General features: G+C 39.8%; 4 protein-coding genes across 4 annotated transcripts in view; all 4 read left to right on the top strand.

Annotated features, from left to right (window-relative positions):
• Positions 1-766, top strand: part of CBG26561 — a gene marked incomplete at both ends in the record, with an annotated part of 1,637 nt that extends 871 nt beyond the window's left edge. The window contains one exon of the mRNA XM_045241513.1: positions 420-766. Within this exon, the coding sequence (XP_045098742.1) occupies positions 420-766 (347 nt within the window). The remainder of the gene's footprint in view (positions 1-419) is intronic.
• An 84-nt stretch (positions 767-850) lies between these two features.
• CBG26562 lies at positions 851-1,296 on the top strand (the record flags this gene model as incomplete). The annotated part of the gene is made up of 2 exons (XM_045241515.1): positions 851-961; positions 1,279-1,296. The coding sequence occupies 2 exons, from the start codon at positions 851-853 to the stop codon at positions 1,294-1,296; spliced, it is 129 nt and encodes a 42-aa protein (XP_045098743.1).
• Positions 1,297-2,328: 1,032 nt separating this feature from the next.
• Cbr-attf-6 lies at positions 2,329-12,272 on the top strand (the record flags this gene model as incomplete). The annotated part of the gene is made up of 12 exons (XM_045241516.1): positions 2,329-2,349; positions 2,404-2,514; positions 2,690-2,875; positions 3,144-3,402; positions 4,258-5,222; positions 6,085-6,189; positions 6,210-7,073; positions 7,121-8,734; positions 9,421-9,749; positions 10,418-11,055; positions 11,141-11,313; positions 12,108-12,272. The coding sequence occupies 12 exons, from the start codon at positions 2,329-2,331 to the stop codon at positions 12,270-12,272; spliced, it is 5,430 nt and encodes a 1,809-aa protein (XP_045093622.1).
• A 1,209-nt stretch (positions 12,273-13,481) lies between these two features.
• CBG26563 lies at positions 13,482-14,585 on the top strand (the record flags this gene model as incomplete). Its single annotated transcript, XM_045241517.1, has 2 exons — positions 13,482-13,603; positions 14,234-14,585. 2 exons carry the CDS (start codon positions 13,482-13,484, stop codon positions 14,583-14,585), a joined length of 474 nt encoding a protein of 157 aa, XP_045098744.1.
• Between the last annotated feature and the right edge of the window lie 1,359 nt (positions 14,586-15,944).

The following is a 15,944-nucleotide window of genomic DNA, read 5'->3' on the forward strand; positions in this document are numbered from 1 at the left end:
TCACCAGAGACATGCTTTTTAGCACACATTTGAAGCTTATTCAGTGCACATTCAGTTTTTCCATGTAGACATCGGTTTCTGGAAGAAAATCCTTGAAAATCGGCAGAAATCAATCATTTCCGCACAAAAACGGTTGAAAACCGACGAAAAATAGCNTAGCCAACCCAGTCTTGGGAAAAGCGTCATTAGAAAGGCGCAATACTGAAGTTGTTTTTAGATCGTTTGCGCCTTTCCAGTGCCTTGACGCATTTCTAGGGTTTTGCACTAAAAATGTTCCAAGGCACCCGGAAAGGCGTGTCTTGGCCTATTTTTCAGTCCTTTGCGCCTTTTCAGTGCCTTGGCGCATTTCTCGTGCTAAGCTCTAGAAAAGTGCCAAGGCACCGGAAATGCGCAAATTACAGTAATCCTCTTTTCTACAGACACAATGCACGTATGCGCAAAGAAGAAGAAGAAACCAACAGCCAAAATTCGTCCCGACGTTCCAATGTCAGGATTCGGTACGACTACAATGGGTGCTCCAGAACCCGCCGCGACGGCTTCTCAGATGAAGAAACCAGAAGACGTGGCAGCTGGAAAGAAGGAGGAGAACAACAAAAAAGAAGAGGCTCCAGCAGAAAAGAAGGAAGAAGAGAAGAAGGAGGAGGAAAAGAAGGAGGAAGAAAAGAAAGAGGAAGGAGGAGATGCTGAAAAAAAGAAGAGTTCGGATGAGAAGGATGAAGGAAAGAAGGAAGAAGGTGAGAAGAAGAAGGAGGAATCGAAGAAGTAGGAAAAGTCGGAGAAGCCGCAACAGTCGAAGAAGGAAGAGTCGAAGAAGGAGAATAAGAAGAAGGAGGAATTGCGGCCACGTGAGATGCCATTGACTGCCAAGGAGCAGTTGATTGCTCAGGGAAAGAAGGTGGATAAGAAGGAGTATCAGACGATGAACGACGTGGAGAGTGATTGGGGAGACGATCCAGAGAAGGTAACGGCCAAGGGAGTCGAACCAACAACCCCCTTGCTTGGTAGAGTGATGGGTGCGCGCACTCCCACTGGCGCCACTAGGTGCATCACTGGATAGAGAGGTGGAGGGTGTATAGGAGAGTGTGGCGTGTGGCGCGGGAAGCGAGATGAGTGGGGGAGGGGCTGGAGGGCGGTAGGAAGAGGAGATTTTAAATTTTGCGAAATTTTTGGTTTTACGAATTAAAAACTAAAACTTTTCAGAAAAAGACGCGTTGCTCGAAGGATGAGGGTGAAGAAAAGAAGGAGCCGAAGGAGAAAACTAAGGAAGAGGGAAAAGAGGAGGAAAAGAAGGAATAGAACACTTTTTTTTCTGTATTTTCCGGCTATGTGACACATCTTCTCATCTCATACTGTCTTCTTTTCATCGAACTCTTCCCTGTATTATGCTTGTCTGAGAAATAAAAGGTTGAGACGCAGAGAAAAAGTGTCTGCGTCTCCACTTAATATGTGATATTTAGGCTCTCCGCTTCGAAATCGCTACCGTATTTAGACTGCAAAAAATACTCTCTAACCTTTTTTTCTCAGACAAGCTAAATATTATGTGTGAAAATTTGAGAATGAATGAATTTATTTAAAAAATTATTTTTTTTAAACACTTATCAGATTTTTTCACCAATGAAATCTTTTTAAACATCGATTTTAGCATGAAAATCAGGTTAAAAAACTAAAAAAAACATCATAAATTTTAAAAATAATAAATTTCGTGGTAGAACTAAAACGATAAATTTTAAACATGCGCCTTTAAAATTCTACAGTAACATGTTTTTAAATTTTTTTTTCGTCGATTTTTCTGAAAAATCGAGTGTTTTTTTTAGTTTTCAACACGAAAATTAGAATTTTTTGCAATTTTTAACATGAAAAAACAAAAAAAATCTCTGGAAATAATAATTTTCCCTCTAAAACCCACAAATTTTTAATTTCGTGGTGAGACTCAAGTTTCGGATCTTGGGCATGCGCCTTTAAGAAAACTACAGTAGGAAATATTCGAAATTTCTTTTTTGCATTTTTCAGCATTTTTTCCTTCGATTTCAAACCTATTTTTGAGTTTTTAAAGGATTTTTTTCAATATTTTCAGGTAGTTTTGCGATTTTTGAATGTATATTTTAGCCAATTATCGTTGAAATTTGTCTGAAAATTCGATTTTTTCATTTTTCGAGCTTTTTTACAATTTTTGAATGAATTCTTTCTTTTTCTCTATTTATTCATCACAAGACAAAAAATCGGTGGCCGAGTTTCTGTGATTTTCTAGGCCACCAATTCTCTTCCACCTCCGTTTTTCGTATATTTTCTCGATTTTTTGCATTTTTTTCAGGTTAAAAGGTGCTAAAAATGGATGAAGATGCCTCTGAGGTAAGTTGAACCCCTAATTTTTGATTTTTCCACCTAGAAAATCGATATTTCCAGGCAAGATGCACGCTGGAGAGCTGTGCCAATGTTCGGGACAACCTGAAGCGGCTAATGAGGGATACGAGACAGCGAGCCGAGGATTTGAATAATTATGCGAAAGTTCAAGCGGTAATTAGAGCATTAATTAGGGGCTAATTAGTCTGGAAATGGTTTTTTTGCTCAAAAATTGGTTTTCCAGCTAAAACAGCTTGCTTTGAGGGGAAAAACCTGAAAAATTACTGTTTTTGCAAGCTTTTTCCATTAAAAGCTATCAAAAAATTTAAAGAAATCCAATTTTTTCCAGGAATCTGAAACTCTAAAATTGAAGCTGGCCTCAGTGGACGCGATGTTTCAACAATGCGAACAAAAAGCGTTCGAAGCAACCAATGCCAAAGAAATTGCACAGGCTAGCCTGAAACAGATCCAAACGGATTGGGAATACTTGAGAAAAAAGTGTGGAATGCTTCAGGAGAAGGCAGACGATGCGGATGTAAGATTTTAGGCTTTTCGGAGTGGAAAATGATGAAAAGTAACCTGTAAATATGGATTTTTTGGGTTGAAATACCTTTAAAATAGCTCTAAATTGCTGAAAATTTCAAAAAATCTTGTTTTTCAAAAATTTTGGGCTGAAAATATGGATTTTTGAGCTTAAAATACTCATAATTCAGCGAAGAACGCATTAATAAAACTTTATTTCACTATCAAGTCCAAAATTTCGGATTTTTCACACTACAAACTACAAAAAACCCCATTTCCAGAAGCATCGAGAGCAAGCGAATCACTGGCGTGACAAATACGATACAATGTGCTCGCTGGCCGAGAAACTGGAAGAGAATAATATCGATATCAAGTCGAGATTCGAGGCAACCGTCAAAACTTTGGGTCTCGTCACGAAAAAGACCGTATCCTATCAGAATCAGATATCCGAGTTGAAGACGTCGAAAAGCGATGCCGCGCAGAAGACGAAAAAACTGGATAAATATCTGAAATCCGCGATTAAAGTCATTGATTCGTTGTGTAAGTGTCTGTTTTCAAGAGAAAATATCGAAAATTCCAGGAATTTCGAGCCAAAAATCATTGAAAACGGTCGAAAATGAAGATCTGGCTAAAAACAAGCCGGAAAAAGTCGATTTGAACGCATGGCAAAATTTTACTGAGGCTTAGAAAATTTTGTAGTTTGTAGTCTCCGAAAATTCTGGAAAAAAAAGAGCTGAAAATCACAAAAATCCGATAAAAATGAGTTTAAAGTTTTTACTGAGGCTTACGAATTTTCGTAGTTTGTAGTCTCTAAGCCTCAGTAAAACTTGCCGTCGCCCGGGAGTCGAGGATTTACTGAGGCTTAGAGAAGTTTCGTAGTTTGTAGTCTTATCCTCAGTAAACCTTTCAGGCTTTTACTGATGCTAAGAGACTACAAACTACAATTTTTTAAAGCCTCAGTGCAATTCAACATCCCTCATTTTCACTCGTTTCTAATCGTTTTCACCCTTTTTTTCACTAAAAATACGTTTTGTAGTTTGTAGTATCTAAGCCTCAGTAATCTCTTAAAAGCGATTATAGACTACAAACTACATGTTGTCTCTAAGCCTCAGTGACATTTGAAATCCCTCTACTCCCACTTAATTTTTGTTATCTTGCAAGGTTTTTTTTCGAAAAGTGTGTTTTGTAGTTTGTAGTCTATAAGCCTCAGTAAAAAAATTTTAGCTTCAAAAATTATTATAGACTACAAACTTTTTTCTAAGCTTCAGCAAAATCAAAATCAAAATACTTCATTTTCGGTGGTTTTTATTCGTTTTTTTTTTTGAAAAGGATATTTTGTAGTTTGTAGTCTGTAAGCCTCAGTAACCAATCAAAATCATTCCCATGATTTTCCAGCTCAATCCACGAATATCGCCCAACAACCAAAACCGATCAAAGACCTCATCCAAGTATTCCGACGCGACGACGTTCGCCTATTCTTCAATTCCGACCCATTCAAAGATGCATCTGGAGCGTCCACGTCATCAGCTCCACCTCCGCAAATGGAGGATTCAGATGACGATATGGAAGTGGATCGTCCACCACAAGACGATTCACTACTTCTGGGCTCCAGACTTTCAGACGACGACGACGAAGTTGACGTGGATGTTCAGAAGCTAGAGAGTCTTCTGACGACGTCAGCGAAGCCTTCAGAGTGTCCAGAATTCACCGCGGAAGTCAAGAAGTCGTCAAAACCGAGAGCGCCACGTGTCGTGGATGTGAAAAATTTGAAGAGGTGGCCAGAAGGCATTAAGAAGCCGTCTGCTACTGATTACGGAGGTATCATATCAACAAGAACTGTTCATTCTAGACGAGTTGCCACGTTTGACTTTGATGCTGTGGAAAAAGCAGCTACTGAAGCAAGAAAAACGGATTCTGAAGGTGCCACGTCTTCAGCCACAGCTTCTGGAGCCGCTTCTGGAGCCACAATCCATGGAAAGAAGGGTAAAACGGTGCGAGAACAACAGGAGGAGATGATGAGGAAGGAGACGGTCAAGGAGAAAGTGGCTAGAATGCGTGCGGAAGCGAAGAAAAAACCTCAGAAGACGTCGAAAGATGTGCCAGAAGAAACTTCAGAAGACGTTGCTCCCAGAAGACGTGGACGTCCGAGAAGCCGTAGCGTTTCGGTACACTCAAAAGCAGACGATTCTGAGAGATCGGAGGCTCCACGAAGATCCACCAGACTTAGTCGGACACTGTCGGAGGCTTCTGAAGCCGTCGTGCCGTCAGAAGAGCCAACGACTTCTGAACCCCCGCCGACACCGAAACGTCGTGGGCGACCGAGAAGATCGGAGTCTAGAGCGACGTCGAGAGCAAGTTCGGTAAGAAAAAATTAAAATTTACGAATTTTAAGCTGAAAACCATTTTTGTAGTTTGTAGTCTCCAAGAAATTGCAGCCATTTTAAGCCAGAAACGGACATTACCGGACAAAAACGGTTGAAAATGGGCGTGATTCAGAGTTTTAAATTTTTACTGAGGCTTACAGATTTTCGTAGTTTGTAGTCTCTGAGAATTTCTGGAAACCTCTGAAAAAAAATGACTTAAAAATCGCTAAAATTGATTGAAAACGAGCCAATTTGGAATTTTACTGAGGCTTAGAGCTTTTCGTAGTTTGTAGTCTTAGCCTCAGTAAAACTGCCGGTCGCACCAGAGCCACCTGTTAAGAATTTACTGAGGCTTAGCGACTACAAACTACAAAATTTCCCTTACGAATGTTGAGCTTAAATCGCTGAATTCAGTGGAAATGAGCGTGTTTTTACTGAGGCTTACGAATTTTTTAGTTTGTAGTCTTAGAAAATTTCTAGGAACTTCTGAGAAAAAAATGAGCTAAAAATCACTAAAATACAATCAAAATGAGCGTGTTCGACGTTTTTACTGAGGCTTAGAGACTACAAACTACAAGATTTTCCAAGCCTCGTAAAAGCGATTTCACTCGAAACCAAAGCATTTTTCATCGTTTTTTATTCCCAAATTAAACTTTACTGAGGCTTAGGAAATTTTGTAATTTGTATTCTCTAAGCCAAAGTAGACTTTTTTAAGCTTTTACTGAGGCTTAAACTACAAACTACAACCTTTTTCTAAGCCTCAGTAAAATTTCAAAATCTCTGTAAATCGCTTCGTTTTTGTTGTTTTTAATATATTTTTTAAAGAAGAAAAAATGTGTAGTTTGTAGTCTGTATGTAGTTTCTCCCAAAAATATCGTTGTTCTTTTTCAGCGCCGCCCATCACCAAGCCCATCGGTCTCATCGACATCACGTAGCGAACGAGCTCGCGCTCGTTCCGTCTACCGTGAGAATTGGGATGAGGAGGATAAGGGCGGAAGACGTCGCACGAAGTCTGTAGCCGTCAGATGTGGTGACGTGGCAAAAGATAAGAAGGAAGAAGAAAAAGAAGAGGAGGAAGAGCAAGAGATTCAACTGTCATCAGTCAAGATTGCCGCCCGAAAAGTCGAGAAAGCGCCAGAAGACGTCACGAAGAATCAGAATCCAGAAGACGAAAAGACGGGTGACGTTCTGAAGCGACGTCTTCTGGGATCCACGTCATCTAAGAAGCGTGCAGCTCCAGCTCCACTAACCGCTGGACAACCGACAAGAAGTCGTCAAATGGAGAGGATTAAGGCTCCACTGGTGACGAAGAAGAATTCAGGAGGCGTCGTTACCAAGAAGAAGGATTCTGAAGACGTCACGAAGGGCCCAGAAGTCAAAATGGCCAAGACGACGACTTCAGAAGACGTCATTTCCGAGGAAAAGGATCCAGAAGGCATCACGAAGGACCCAGAAAACGTCGTTGCCATGGAGAAGGCTTCAGAAGACGTCATCCCCACCACGTCATCCACAACATTCGGAGACATCAGCTCCAGTTCTAACGAATCCATCGTGATAGATTCTGAATTTGACGACGTCCCTTTCTTCAGAGCTTCAGCTGGTGCGGACGCGACGTCTTCAATATCGACATCGGCGATTCAGAAGACTTTGACGGCTCCAGAATCTTCAGAAGACGTTCTAGAGAAGGTTGATGAGGCTATTGATGTTTCTAGCATCTACGTGGATGCTCCAGAAGAGCCCATTGAAGAATCGAAGGATTCAGAAGGCGTCAAGAACTCAGAATCTCAAAAAGAAGCCGTCAAAGCTCCAGAATCCACGCCTCGAACGATTCTGAGTCTTCTGACGATGGTTTATCCATTGTTACATCGCCCAAGGAGAATTCAGAAGACGTTAAGAAGACGTCAGTGGCTGCGAAAAGTCCAAAACAGATTCAAGCTTCCAAATTCGGCCTGGATCTTAGTGATTCTGAAGAGGAAGAAGAGGATTTGAAGATTCTTACGTCATCTGGACCGACGTCATCTGGACCAACGTCTTCTAAAATTCCAGAAGTCAAACCACTGACTTCGTTAGCTTCAAAGTATACAGAACCTCCAAAAGTGGCTCCATCTACGTCATCTTCTAAATTCCCACAAGCAACGTCATCAGCAGCTCCAGAATTCACCCGGAAATTGACTCCGTCCATTTTCGAGAGCAGCCTAAATGCACACGACGAGCTGCTTGAAGATATTTTGGCTGGAGCACATCAAAAAGCGGCTCCAAAGAAGGTGCCAGTGGGTCGCTCGAGAAAACAGGCTCCGCCCACTTCTACAGTAACCAAAAAGCTGGAAAATCCGACGAAATTGGCGTCGTCTGAAGCCCAGAAGACTCAAGCCCCGCCCACTTCTACAGTAATCCAAGAAAGTGAGCAATCTAGTGATGTCCCAACAAAGCCAGAAGTTTCAAAGGATACGCAATCTTATGCTGAGCAATCCGAAGCCAAGAAGACCCTACAGGCGCCGCACACTTCTACAGTAACCCAAGTGGAGCCATCTGGAGCCCAGAAGGCTACCCAAGCTCCGCCCACTTCAAGTTCCGCCTCCTTGTCACAAAATAAGGCTGAGCAATCTGAAGCTCCGCCCACTTCTACAGTAGCCAAATTGACTCCCAGAAAGCCATCAAAACGCCACGTGGAATCAGAAGCTCCGCATACTACAAGCTCCGCCCCCTTGGCTGAGCAATCCGAAGCAAAAAAGGCACCACAAGCTCCGCCCACTTCTACAGTAATCCAACAAGAAGATGAGCAATCTAAGGAAGATCCTTCTGAATCGCAGAAGACGTCAAAAACACAAATTCCAGCTTCTGTCAAAAAGTTGAATTCAGGAGACGTCGGAGAAGAGAAGAAGCCACGTGTCTACAAACGTCGAGGAGCAGCTCCGCCCACCGATCTGGCTCCGCCCATTTTACAAAAATCGCTGAAACCAGAAGAAATACCAATGCCACGTGTCTCGGCTCGTTTGACTCCGCCCACCACAAATCAGGCTCCGCTCACTTTGAAACCAGCAAATTCTGACAATTTCCTAGACGATATCCTATCTGGCGCTCATCAGACGGTCCCTAAAGCCGTCCCGCTCCCTCCAAAACCACTGAAACGAAAAGCCACGCCCACAACGACGACGTCGTCTTCAGAAGGCGTTTCAGAAGACGTCGGTGCTGCTGCTCCAAAACGAAAATACACTAAAAAGACGGCAGGAATCCAGGTGATCGATCCGATTCCTCTACTACGACGTGGCAGATCAAAGAGCCGTTCGAGAGCACCTGAAGAGCCGCTGACGTCTTCTGATGCTGCTCCAGAATCGGTTGCCACGTCATCATTAACGACGAATTCTAAAAAACCAGGACCAACGAGAGCGATTATGATTGATGTACCGACGAGACCGCACGGAAAAGCGATAAGACAAGAGCAGAAGCCAATGGGACTGAAAGAAGCACAGGAAAAGAGCAAGGAGCGGGGAGGAAAGAGAGTGGATAAGGTTTGTAGTTTGTAGTCTCTGAGAATTAGCAAAAAAATTTGCCTAAAAATGAGCTAAAAATCACGAAAATCCGAAGAAAACGAGCCATTTTGAAGTTTTTACTGAGGCTTAGGGATTTTTGTAGTTTGTAGTCTTGGGAAATTTTCTGAAAATTGCTAGAAAAATGAGCTGAAATTCACTGAAATTGGTTGGAAACATGCTATTTTTAATTTTACTGAGGCTTAGGGATTGCTGTGGTTTGTAGTCTTGGGAAATTTCTGAAAATTGCATCATAAATGAGCTAAAAGTCACGAAAATCAAGGAAAAATAAGCCAATTGGAAATTTTACTGAGGCTTAGGAATTTTAGTACTTTGTAGTCTCTTTAAAAACTCTGAAAAAATGAGCTGAAAATCGCTAAAATTGATTGAAAATGAGTGAGTTTGAAGTTTTTACTGAGGCTTAGGGACTTTTGTAGTTTGTAGTCCAAGGCTCAGGAAAATTAGCTTCTGCGTCTGTGCCGATTTACAGCGATTTTGAATTTTACTGATGCGTAGAAATATTTCGTAGTTTGTAGCTTCTAAGCCTCAGTAAAGCCACAGGCTTTACTACAAACTACAAAAATAGTCTGAGCCTCAGTAAAAATGAACTTCCACTCGTTTTTAGTCATTTTTGGCTTAATATTCCTAAAATTTTTTGTAGTTTGTAGTCATTGCTCATCATAAAATCAAATTTTGCAGATAAAATCGCATTTCCGTCAAGCCCTGGACCTGAAAGTTGGTCCAAACGAGCTGAAACGTCTCTCGAGGACAAGGGCATCGTCATTGGCGATTCGCTACCACTGACGCCTTCAGATGCTGTAGACGTGATGATGGAATTCCTTCGAGAATCGTCTCCAGCCGACATGTGGGCTGTTCTGATGAGACAGAAGGCCGATGCGAATCTGACGCCGTTGATGAATACAGAAGAGGAGAATTTTCTGCAAGTCAGCGCCGGACTCAACGACGATCATCAGATGCTGTTGCATTTGTTCATTGGGTAAGACTACAAAGACTACAAACTACAAAAAATGATTTTTTCGAGGTTTTTACGATAATTCTGAGCCAAAATAGAGCAATTTTAAGACTACAAACTATAAAATCTCCAATTTTGAGAAAATTTTCCTTGTATTTCTACGATCCTTCAGAGGAATTTTCGTAGTTTTCGTAGTCTCGAAAAAAATTTTGGAAGTTTTTACTGAGTGAGGATTGGGAATTTTTGTAGTATGTAGTCTTTGAGAATCGCTCGAAAATAGCTGAAAAAATGAGCTTGAAATCACTAAAATCCGATGAAAATAAGCCAGTTTGAAGTTTTTACTGAGGCTTACGATTCTTTGTAGCTTGTAGTCCCGAGAAAATTGTGGAAAATTCTGAAAAAATAAGCTTAAATCACTGAAATTTAGTCAAAAAAAGAAATTAAAGTCACTGAAATCCGATAGAAACGAGTTTACAGTTTTTACTAAGACGTAGGAATTTTTGTAGTTTGTAGTGTGTTAGCCTCAGTAAACCTCTTCAACTCTTTACTGAAGCTAAGTGGTTACAAACTACATTTTCCTGTAAGCCTCAGTAAAATCAAAAAATTCTTTTATCCTGCCTAATAGTAAGTTTCAATTGTTTTTAACTGACTACAAACTACAAACTACAAACTACAACCTTCAAATTTTCCAGCCGCATCCTCTACGAGATTTCTCTCCGCGATGCAATCGACTCGAAACAGTGTGGCCGCCTGATTCGTCTATTCTGCAACGCCATCAAATTCGCCGAGCACATTCCTTCAGAAGCAGACGACGTCACGTCTTCAGATGGCGTGGAGACTCTTCTCCAAGAGAAGAAATCCACGTGGATGAAGTCCCTTTTCCTGATTCTCCTTCATAAAAATCCCCATCAACTCGCCAAATCGCTAGCGTACTGTCTCATTTCCGACGCCTCCAAATACTGTGGATTCCTGGTTGATGAGTTGGAAAAATCGCCAGCAACGACGCCTTCTGAAATCCACGTGGCACTTCGAATTCTGATGTTCAAGGAGACGGATCAGGCGTCGGTGATCAATTGGCTTCTGAATTCCAAGTTCCAGATGGCCTACGTCCCACAACTAACGAGAGATGAGATTCAGACGGCGTGCCACGTGACACATCAAAGATTCCTGGAAAATTCTGACGACGTGGCGATTCAGAAGACGTCGTTGTACATGGCAAAGTGTGCGGATTCGACGATTCTAGAAGTGACTTTTGGGCTGTTGCAGCAGAATATGGAACTTATTAAGAAGCAGTTTTTGGAGCCCAAGGAGAAGGATCAGGAGCTGAAACGTGGGTTTTTAAAGACTACAAACTACACATTTTGGCCTAAGAGTCGAAAAACAGAGAAAATCGCGAAAAATTACTTTTTTTCCAGATCGCACCGTGTTCTCTGTGCCTACTGTAGCTGCTAAGATGAGCAATCAGGAAGCTTCGGCCTTGAATAAAGGAATTTACTGGCAGAAAATTATGCTCCTCGTGATGATCGACAATCCGACGTCGACACATTCTGGAGAGATTCTGAAGGCGTTGACAATGATTTCACCGCAGGTAGAAATTCCGAAAAACGGGTTTTTTCACGAATTTTGAGCCTAAAATCGTTGAAAATGAGCGATTTTGAGGTTTACTGAGGTCTAGGAGATGTTTGTATGTAGTCTCCGAAAAAGTAGTGATTTTCAGCCAAAAAGCGGACGAAAATAGTTGAAAACTAGTCGAGTTACAGCGATTTTCGAATTTTACTGAGGCTTAGACTACAAACTACAAAATTTGCTAAGCCTCAGTAAAATAATTTCACCCGTTAAAAAGCTTTTTTCCCGTTCCTTTTTTCAATAAAAAATTACTGAGGCTTAGGAGATTTTTGTAGTTTGTAGTCTTCAAAAATAGGAAAAATGGAGCCAAAAACGGACGAAAATGGTTGAGAAGGAGGAGAGATTTATGGTTTTTAATTCTACTGAGGCTTAGAGACTACAAACGACAAAATTTCCCTAAGCCTCAGTAAAACGCTTTTCATTAAAAAAACGTTTTTCTTCGTCTTTTTTCAATTTTAAATTTTACTGAGGCTTAGGAATTTTTGTAGTTTGTAGTTTCCGGCCGAATTTCAGTCATTTTCAGCCATAAATGAACGAAAAATGTCTAAAACTAGGCTAGTTACAACCTTTTAAAATTTTTACTGGGGCTTAGTGACTACAAACTACAAAACTTGCTAAGCCTCAGTAAAACTTGAAACCAATGTAACGAGGCGAATTTTCACTCGTTTTCAGCGGTTTTTTTTTCAATTTCAAATTTTACCGAGGCTTAGAAAGTGTTGTAGTTTGTAGTGTGAACATTTTTCCATTAATTTGCAGATCGTTGCATTCCGTGAAATCGTCGAATCTTCGAACGTCGAGAGTTTCGTCGACGCGCCGGGCGTCAAAGCACTTCGAGAATGCGTTCAACACTTTTTGGAGCTCACTTCAGAATTCACAAATTTCCCAATGAAGCCGTCAACACTTCCGACGTCTTCTAGTTAGAATTTTTCATTTTTAACTGTTTTTTCCAATTTTTCAAAAAAATCTCTCTTTTTCCATGTTTTCTAGGTTCTAAAAGTTCCCCCAAATTTTATTGATTTTTTCTAACTTTATTGTTCCTACCCCAATATAGGCCACGCCCCCTTCTCCTCCTTAAGCTCCGCCCCCTTTTTTTGTCCCGGTTTTCTCAATGCATTTTTTCGCTACCTCTTCTGGTTATACCTTCTATTCTGACTCTGTTCAATTGTATCACAATAAATGGGTACTACAGAAATTTTGGAATTTCGAAATTTGGAATTTTTTGAATTCGAAATTTTAAGATTTACAGTCATTTTTCCGTTTTTTAAGCCAAAATTATTTTCTTTAGAAATTTGAAATTTTAGGATTTTCAGCCATTTTTCATTTTCTTTTATAAGCCATTTTTAAAGATATTTAAAATTTTTGAAATTTCTGAAATTCAAAATTTCGAAATTTTGGAAAATATTAAATTTTGAAGTATGAAATTTTATGATTTTCAGCCATTTTCAAGTCAAAAATGATTTTTTTTTTAATTTTAACAAAAAAAAATTTAAAAACTGAAATTTTAGGGGTTTTCAGCTATTTTTAAGCCAAAAATTGACTTTTTTTAGAAATTTTAAAATAAAACAAATATTTAAAATTCCAATTTTTAGGATTTTCAGCAAGGCTGTGCCAGAACGGCCGCAGCACTTAAAAAAAGATACTTCTGAGATAGGTAGTACCTGGGTAGCTGAGCTTATTTTCAAAAAAACGGCCGGATTGGTCCACGGCAAAATACCCACGGCCTCGGCCGCGGCCGATTTTTGCACAGCCTTGATTTTCAGCCATTTTTGCGTCAAAAATTAATATTTTTATTGTTATTGACTCCCCTTTTTTCCAGTCATATATAGCAATGCAAATTCTAGCTCATTTTTTCCCTTTTTTCGGTTTTTCTCTATGGCAGAGCCAACACCTCCCACTCGGCACGTACACACACCTAGCATTTTTTTGCCGTCTTCTAATCTCTCCAGAATCTCCATGGAGACGTCGTGCGGCCCTTAATCCGCACTCCTCCGGTGTCGCCGATTTGTTGTTTTTCTCTGGATAAAATACGGATTCTCTTAATCTGCCTCCCCCCACTCCAAAACATTTTTTAATTCTATTTATTCTCTGAATACATTTTTTGGAGTCTTCTGATTCCCAAAAACCCAAAAAATGGCCGAAGAGGCAGCTGAAAACGTGCCAGTCCCCCCTCCATTGCCGTGGAATGGGAATTTGCACCTGATCCGATATTTGGAGCACATTCTAGACGAGTTTTTGGCAGCTAGAAGACCTCGGTGGGTTTTAGGCCAATGAAATCTGAATTTCGATACCGTAACCACTCAATTAGAATGCCCCTTCCCCTTTTACCTCTCCCTCCTTGGGAGATCCCATAACTTTGACCCTAATTATCTTGGTTCCTGGGAAAGATATCAAAAAGTGGTTAACTACGAAAATGTTGCTGATAATATGAGGAACATTTTGTTAGTGAACCACGTTTTGATATCATTTACAGGGATTGAGATAATTAGGCTTAAAGGGATTACCCCCCCCCCCCCCCCCTTGCCTCTCACCTCTCGGGAGGTCCGATAATTTGGACCTAACTTATCTCGGCTTCTGTGAAAGATACCAAAAAGTAGTTAACTAACAAAATGATGTTTATATTATGAGGAACAGTTTGGCTGTTGACCATTTTTCGATAACTTTTCCAGGAACTGAGATAATTAGGATTAAAGGGATAGGGTCATTTATCAAACTGAACTTGTTAACTGAAACCCGGTCTCTCGTAGCTTGTGAAAACAAAATTGAGCAAAAGTTGTCAATTATTTGAGCTGAGAGCTTCATTACCAAACTAGTTTAGCAAATGGAAAAATTCAAATAAAACTGAGCAACTGAGCAATTTAAACCCCGAAAAAACAAATTTCCAGTCATATCGAAGACCTGGAACCTCTCCATGACCCCTTCGATTTTCTACGTTGGCCACCTATTCCTCAATTTGAAATGGAGCGAGAACTGTTCCTCGAGCTCCATCACCAGGGTCTTGACCATCATTTGGATAATGAGAATTTCGATTTGGAAGACATTTTTGAAGATCAGGAGATTCTTCTGAATCGGCAGATGGAGATGGATTATTGGGAGGATGAGGAAGAGGAACTTGAATTGCCAGAGTTTGAAGAGGAGGATGAGATGGACATGGTGTTTTTTATAGAAGAAGAAGATGATGAAGACGTGGACGATGAAGAGATTCCCGATGAGCTGTTTGAGGTTCCAATGATTTAAATTTAATGAAGGTTCCTGATAGTTTTGCGAGAATCACTAACTTTCAACTTTGAGCTTATATATCTCTTTTTCTGAAAAAGATATCAAAAAGTGGTTAACTAAAAAATGTTCCTCATCATGTAAGGAACATTTTGTTAGTGAATCAATTTGTAATACCTTTTACAGGAATTGAGACAATTAGGCTTAAAGGGGTTACCTCCCTCTTGCCTCTCTCCTCTCGGAAGGTCCGTTAACTTTGACCTTATATATCTCGGTTCCTGGGAAAGATAGCAAGAAAATTTTAACTAATACAATATTGCTTTTTTCATGTGAAACATTTTGTTAATTGACCAATTTCTCTTATCTCTTACAGGAATTGAGATAATTAGGCTTAATAGAATTGGTTCAATCACGCCCCCCCCCCTTTACCTCCCTCGCACCGCCAAGGTTCTATTGCTTTGGCCTTAATTATCTCGGTTTTCGTGACAGATATCAAAAAGTGGTCAATTAACAAAATGTTGAGCACTTTGAAAGGAATGTTTTATTAGTGAATCACTTTTTGCTATCTTTTCCAGTAACTGAGATAATTGGGCTTAAAGAGACACGCCCCCTCTCCCCTTTACCTCTTAGTCTTAACCTTCTTGTTTGAATTTTTGAAGCGATTTTTTTCAACTTTTTAAAGTTTCAGAACCAATTTTTAACTGTGGATTTTATTTTTTTTTCTTTAGTTGTAAAATTCATCCAAATTCTTTTTTTTTCGCGCCATTTGTTCTTACCCCCCCCCCCCTATCTCTTCCATCTCTATGTTTTCTCTAACCACTCTCTCACTTTTCCACACTATTTCTTTTTCTTTTTTTTGTTCCTCGCCACTATCTATCCAGTTTTCTCTACCACTACCCTCCGTTTTTTTGAATGTTCTTTTTTTGTTTTTCTCTGCGTCTCTCACTCTCTCAAGAGAGTACGAAAATGCCATTCTCTATCTCATTTCATAAACAATTTTTCATACATACATATATCCAACTGGCCAGAAAAATATAGATTTTTAAAAAAATTGATTTTCGAAAATTTCAGATTTTGAAAAGTTTGTTTTTTGAATTTTTCTAAAAATTGAAATTTTGATTTTTTTTTTGAGTTCAAAATTTAGAATTTCAGCCGATTTTAGCTGAAACGCTGTAAACCTGAAATTTGAGAAAAAATTATTTATCTGAAAATTGAAAAAAAAAACTCCAAAAATTCATTTTTCAGTCAAAAAACGGCTTACTTTGAAATTTTGGAAACCTAGCTCAAAATTATTCATTTTTTCTGAAATTTTCAGAGGATACTAAACAAAACAAGAGCTTTGATTTTTTAGTTGACAACTTTTTTGAAAAATCAAGTCCT

The sequence above is a fragment of the Caenorhabditis briggsae genome, assembly GCF_000004555.2.
Source record: "Caenorhabditis briggsae complete genome, chrI, whole genome shotgun sequence".
NCBI lineage: Eukaryota > Metazoa > Nematoda > Chromadorea > Rhabditida > Rhabditidae > Caenorhabditis > Caenorhabditis briggsae.